The sequence below is a fragment of the Pteropus alecto genome, unplaced genomic scaffold, assembly GCF_000325575.1.
Source record: "Pteropus alecto unplaced genomic scaffold, ASM32557v1 scaffold20, whole genome shotgun sequence".
Lineage (NCBI taxonomy): Eukaryota > Metazoa > Chordata > Mammalia > Chiroptera > Pteropodidae > Pteropus > Pteropus alecto.
Window position 1 is genome coordinate 30,056,143 of NW_006436298.1, and position 7,144 is coordinate 30,063,286.

At 36.1% G+C, this 7,144-nt stretch overlaps 1 protein-coding gene across 2 annotated transcripts in view; it reads left to right on the top strand.

Moving 5' to 3' along the window:
- The window catches only part of CUNH5orf30 (chromosome unknown C5orf30 homolog), a 16,321-nt gene extending 10,983 nt beyond the window's left edge, over nt 1-5,338 (top strand). For both annotated transcript variants that reach the window (XM_006913268.3, XM_015590296.2), the window contains exon 3: nt 2,628-5,338. In XM_006913268.3, the coding sequence (XP_006913330.1) occupies nt 2,651-3,274 (624 nt within the window). In that variant the 5' untranslated portion in view covers nt 2,628-2,650 and the 3' untranslated portion in view covers nt 3,275-5,338. The remainder of the gene's footprint in view (nt 1-2,627) is intronic.
- Nucleotides 5,339-7,144: the final 1,806 nt, after the last annotated feature.

Here is a 7,144-nt window from a genome sequence, read left to right on the forward strand (position 1 = left end):
AACAGCTATATATATATAATATTTAAAATGAGCAGTTTCATGTTCCAGTGTAGCAAGACTATCCAGATACTTTAGAGTATTGACCTTAGTTACTAGGTTAAAAATTTGTATTAGAGGATATTAGAAATGCTTATTTCTTTAACTTTCTGGTTAAATAGTGTTTTCTACAGGCAGAGAGTATGTTGTTTATGTCAGCAAACTATGTAGGTTTTTTATACCAGGCTGCTTGGTTGAAATTTCAAGAGCTCTTAAACCACATCTACTTAACGATGTAGGTTAAATTATTGTCTATCAATCAGGTAGATGCCTGAAGATCTTTCTGGAAACTTAACCAGTGACAGTTATTCATCTAACAATAGTATCTATTTCATGTCCCATCAAAATTGATCTTTATATGTTGCCTCACCCGACTCTTCTAATTTTTTCAGTTACTTAAAGCTTGTGCGCACTCTTCTTCATTATGACTTTGTACACTATTAGCTTGTTTAGTACTTTTTATCCTGTATAGGCAAAAAAGATAGTTTTGAGGCTAGCCTCTGTTTGAATTACTATCCAATTCAGAATGGGTAGGGTGTGAATTCATGGATTTTAGGAAGTTTATGATATACTAAATGCGAATGCAGTAAGGTGGCTGGTGGACATTCATGGACTGTCATGGACTGCCAGATTTGGAAGAGACCCAGACCAGTGTGTCATTTAATGTGATTGCTGAGTGTCACTTCCTGGGTAACTACTTGGGTAGGGCACTCAGTCTTTGTGTATGCTCCATTTCTCCGCAGCCCTGGTTATTTTGGCCTCATTGACCCTCCTTTCCTTGTCTTTTCAGAATGAAGTATTAGAGAATCACTTCCTGCCTTTAGCTGCCTGTCAGGTTAGGTAGGTTGGAGGCCTTGGATAAGCTGTTCTCTTATATTATTTCTGGGCTACAGAATTAGTGAGAAAGGGAGGATTAGTTTGTCATTTGGCCTAGAGTAAACCTTTGTTCCTTCAGCATAAAATTTGATGAAGCTTCACATGGCCCTCTAAAGGTTATTACATGAAAAATCTTTAGGTTTTTGTAGGCATATCAAAGTAGCTGGTAGTCACCTACTATTTCCATTCTCTCTGTAGAGAAATAAATTACGCAATCGAATATAAATTTACTTTTATATTAATAAAGTAGAATAAAGCCAATTACTTTAAAGCTTGAAGGGTTGAGGGGCTAAAGCATTTTAATGCTAAATTAAAATTGGAAATAGTCTATGATTTATAAGAAAAAGTAAGTAAAACTATATTGATCCCTTTAGCATTTATTTTATCTTAGAAATCATTATTAATGTTAGTTTTCAGTAGTGCTATAGTTGTAGACTGTAGTGAGGCAGGATGTCATCTGGTAACTTCTTCATAGTCTGGGTTTATTTTCTAATGAAGGAAATGCAGTGTGGCTTTTCTTTAGCTCTCTAATTGCTTGGATTTTAAATGAATACCCAAACTTTAGGAGGTGCTTCAATTAGGAAAAGATTTTATTTTACAAAAGGATTCATAAGAATTTTTAATATACAGCCTTTTTCAATAAATATTTAATCTTAAAATCAGTTATTTGACACTATTTTGGTTAGTGATCTGAGATACTTACCTACTTCTATTTGAGGATAACATTTCTCAGAAATGACATTACAGCTCAGTTTGTCTTTGTATTCTGTTTTTCAAAATTTGATTTGTCCGCAACTTTCTAGGCCTGGGCGTCATTATTTGTGGTACTTCTGGTCAGTGGGGTTTTTCCAGACTGTATAATGTAATCACTGCAATGAATATTAGTATTCATTATGAATTTTTCTGCCATTTGCTAAATATTCAAAAAGGTGGTGTTTTAGATGGTATATTTTATGATTAAATAATCACATAAAATAACATCTGATATTTTATATATGTTTAATATTAAAAACGACCCGATTTTTGGATTTCGGATTAATTTTTAAACTACAGAATGGTTTTCTTTAAATAATTCATTGGGGATATTGAGTGAGGAACATTTACAAGGTTTAGGGGAAACTTCCCATAAGAAAGACTCCTCCATATCATAAGAAAAGATTTTTAGGCCAAATTGGATTCTTTCAGAAATAAATCAGCTTTTATCTTTTATTATATGCCCCTTAAACACAGCTGAAAAGAATTGCTGGTGGAAGAGCTGAGTACATATTTTAAATTAAATGATGGAAAATGTAAAGACTATAATTTTCGTGTTGGAAAGATTTTGTGGATTCTTGTGAAATTGTATGATTGTTTTTATTTGCTTAATGTGGAATCTGTATTTGATTTGCTTAATATCACATCAAGGAATAAACTTTGAATGGAGCGCTGTATGTAGAAAAGTGTTGTTTTCCGTTGGCTTCTGCATCTGAACTTTTTAGTAGAACTTCAGGCTTTAATTTAATCTGCATTTGAACTCTTGAAGGCAGAAAAGTGGTAGTCCTTTCATGCTGGCTCTGGAACATAACATGTAATAGACATAGGTAAGAATCTGTCATTGGTACATCGGCTGCTTTTCAGGCCAGTGTTATTTCATGCTCCCTGAGCCTTCTAACATGATCCGGATTGGCCCAAGGTGCAGCGCGTTACGCTCTTCTAATCTGTCTATCTACTTTTAGGAGTGTGCAGACTGGTGCCTAAAATGGAAGTAGATGTTAATGGCGAGCCCAGAAGTTCCCTGAGCACCCTGCCCTTGCCTGTGGCCGAGGTGAGCTCCCCGGGAAAGGCAGAGGCGGAGAAGCCGCGCTGCTCCAGCACGCCGTGCTCGCCCATGCGCCGGACTGTGTCAGGCTACCAGATCCTCCACATGGACGCCAACTATTTGGTCGGCTTCACAACTGGTGAGGAACTGCTGAAGTTGGCCCAGAAGTGCACAGGGAGCGAAGAAAGTAAGGGAGAAGCTGTGCCTTCCTTGCGCTCCAAACAGCTGGATGCAGGACTTGCACGTTCCTCTCGCTTGTATAAAACCAGAAGTAGGTACTACCAGCCATACGAGATTCCAGCTGTCAATGGCAGGAGGCGAAGGCGGATGCCCAGCTCAGGAGACAAGTGCACTAAATCTTTACCTTATGAACCTTATAAGGCCCTCCATGGGCCTCTGCCTCTTTGTCTTCTTAAAGGTAAGAGGGCTCACTCCAAATCTCTGGACTACCTCAATCTAGATAAAATGAACATCAAGGAGCCAGCTGACACAGAAGTGCTACAGTACCAGCTTCAACACCTAACCCTGAGAGGGGACCGTGTGTTTGCTAGGAATAATACATGAATGACCTGCAGAGAGTGTAAACTAGTTTAGGTTAGCCTACGCTTGGCTAGAAAAACCCACTGTTGTACTCTGTACAGGACTCTTCACATTATAGATGGTTATATCAGCTAAGTGTTCCAGGAACATAAAAATTGTTTGGGTCAAATTTCGAATATAGAAATGAAATCACAGGTACTTGGGGGGAAATCATTCTAGAGCACGCAATTGCAAAGAAAACAATGTTGACCATTAATTCGTATAGCTTTTGAGCTAGGATAAAAGGCTCTGGTACAGCAAGATCATCTTTATGATTCTGACACTAGAATTGGGAATGTTATCTGCTTGGTTGTTGCTGACTTGGTATGATTCATTAGAAATTTATATCTTAAGTACTTAAGTACTTCTTTAATCTCTGTATTTTACTATCAAATGTATGTAATGATTTGTTTTATGAAATTTAGAACTTGAACATTGCTGAATTGGACCACTTTTTATTTTTAAATATTGAGTTTAAATATTTTATAACTGGTTTTGCACTGAAAAAAATTAACATTTCAGATTGACAAGAGAATAATCTTCACTTGCCTCAATAATATTATTGAGCAATGAATTTTTTATTTCCGCATGGAAAGTTATTGATCTCTATGGCTGTAAAATATTTCTTTATAGCATTATTAACGTGTGTCTTAATAAAAATAAATTTGGGATACAAAGTATTTATTTTACAATGGGTGGGGGGAAGCTTTTCCAGAAGGTTTCCAATAAGAAGTTTTCATAAATTGAAAAAGTTTCCTTCGTGCTTATTTTCTAATTTAAAATTCATCTGGAACTTTAAAATGGAAAGGATTCTTTTAGTGTGGATTATAGGCATAATACTGTTTGCATCTGAATGTTCTGTAAATGAATGGAACTCTAATAGAGGAACTCATGATTTTCTACTCTTGAATGCTTAATCGAAGTATGAAGTGATACCATTCAGCATGGCATTGGGTCATTCCAGTTTTAGTTTTGTGCAGCACACTCACTGAAATTCAAGTTTCTAGGATTAGCGTAGGAGCCTAAAGCGCTCCTACAGTTTTAATGGGTTAATCCTGGATTACTTAACAATTTATGTCAATTGCACTGGTTTAATTTGTTGCTAAAGAAATATTGCCCTGGCTTTAGTAACAAATACAGCTTAACTATTCTTGAATATATTTTGAAAAAAAAAAATGTATGTAACTTACCTTTTGTAAAAGTTTCTATTTCTTTTTTGACTCTTGAAGGTGCAATTTATTACTGAATTGGCATTTCTGGCAACATAGAACTGCTTATTTTAAATTTTATTTTTGGGGCTGTGAGTTTCTTAGGTGTTATCAATCTCGCTTATAATATAAGAACACCTTTTAATTGAGCGGGTCATTCCTGGTACAGTTTGACTCTTCTTTAGCCAGAATGAATGGCGAACTCTTTAGAGCAGAATAAGTATTAGAAACCCTAGGTACTCTTAATCAGCATTTATTATTATTTCACTGAGACAAACCATGTGAAAGAACCTTGGCCCATATCTTACTGGGTTGATCAGATTTCTTGGTGGGCTGGAAATCCTCAGCTGTTGATATTTTAAAGTAAATTGCACCTTTGTAACATATTGTATTGATGAATGATCACTAAGATTACTATATCTATACAGTCATTAGTTTGACAAGAAATAGAATCCTGTCAGATGCCAAAGAGTTGGGATTTTTACGTTTAATGATTAAACATCGTTATTTATTGATGATTTACCCTGTGGAACTGTATTATTTCTAACTATGAAATAAAAGGGTGATGTAAACACAGGTTGTTGTGCGCTGCTTTAAATGGGGTCTGCCATGAACAGGCTTGTTACTGTTCAAGAATTCCAACTAAGCACTTATTTTTAGGCCCCACTTTTGTTAATAAAAAGACAAAACTACTTTTGGTGCTCATTCACATTTCAAGGTAAAGGATGTATTCATGGCAATGATATGTATTCAGTCCACTAGGAAATACAACTGTGTAACTGAGATCTGTCCCTTCCTGTGTGCCTAATTTCTTGAGCTAAATAAAAATATGTAGCTTTTTGTTTTGTTTTGTTTTTACTTAAAGACAGATGAAACTGGCAAAAATGAAGGGGTTACAAGTTGGAGATACAGCATATTTGCTGTTTCCTGATTAGTAAATATATATAATTTTAAGTTTGGTTTTCTTGAAAGAGAGCTTTGAAATTCTAGGTCAGTAGTTTTCAAAATGTGTTTGTAGAGCCCTTTCATTAATTAATTCTTGCTTTCTCTGTACTCCATGGACTTGTGCTCCAATAGTAGATACTATCTTATCAAGAAAAAAGGTTAGGCTGGATCTCTTTCAGCTGGGGGGAAAAAAAAATCCCATTTCCTTTAGTCTTTTTAGTCTTTTAACGTTCTATTTTTAAACTCATTTTTCTTTTTAAGTTCAGTTTAATGTAATATTCTATACTAAACAAGATGTACTTTTGACCATATATCTTACAGTGCCTGCCTTTACATTGCGGTACTACATAACATTAATTTTTTCCCCCCAAAATACCATGTTTTAGAGAATCAACTAATGCATAAAGTAGCAACAGAATTTCAGTTTTTGCCTTACTCTGAGGTGAGCTTCTCTGCTCCTCTGACTTCTACCCAGCTGCACTTGTACCTCTGGTTCCAGGGCTCCTGTAGTCTTCAGTCAGGGAAGAAAAGACTACGGGGATGGATTAAAATGTAAACCCATTCAGAACCCTCCCCCCCCAGATCTGGACTGCTGCTCAGCTGGGCTACTGTTCCAGGCCCATTGAGTCCTGTCCATTGTTCCTTATGCCCTGTAATGCCCACGTATGGGTCACTGTGTCTTGTTCCTTCTTTTGAGACAGTCATTTAAATGATTTCAATATTTGAAGTTTCAGGAAGCTTTTAGAAGATAACATTAATTTTTAAAGGCAAATTGGTGTTTCACTAAAGAAAAAATATTTCTTGAGATTTTGAGAAAAGCAACCTATTTTTACTTATTTTCTCATTCTAACATACTTTTATATAGAAAGGCTTTTATTCCATTATAACCATTGAAAAATTTTTAAGGGAACTTTTAAATGACCCTGGCCTAAGTGCTTTGTTCTCAATCAGAGCAAGTGGGAGGAGAGACTGTCAGGCAGTTTATTAATGGCTTAAGTGCTCTAGAAGAGCTGGGGTAGAGAGAGCAAGGATGTACGATACTGCAGTGCAGAGAGGACAGCAAGTATTAAGTAAAATTGGCTTTTAAACAATATAATTTGATTAGAGAAATGGAAATTGATGAAGATTGCCTTGGAAATATAATAAATGCGATTAGAAAGCTGGAAGTGGAGGTTGTCAGCACTTAATGATGCACTTCACTTTATAATGTGCTTTTTAAAATAAGAATTATGAAATGGATTCTTTGATATTTTACATTAGAAGAAAATAAGAAAATGAAGGATTTTTCTGGCTGAGGAGAACAGTACTAGAAACAAATCAAAAGCAGAATGGGTTTGATTTGCTATGTTGAGTTTGCTGAGCCCCTAGGACACTTCATTACTCTAAGTAGGGTGCGGGGAGATGCTGACTTGGTCTTCTCACCATTGTGAAATGACTTTGTGCAAGGTCTTATTAAATCACTTCAGAGGAATCGTATCTCCTAAACATCACCACTGATCTTGGGTTGTCTTTGATGTACAGATTTATGGGACAGCATAGGATGAGAAAACTTTTAAACGGAAGATGCAGCATCAACGGGAATTAAAGAGAGTAGCTGCACAGTCAGTGGAATCCTTAAGTGATCCTGGCTGAGGCGGCTTCAGGAATGAAGAGCTCTGACGCTTTTTCTTTTATGGAAAAGCTAGCAGCACTTTCAAAGTTC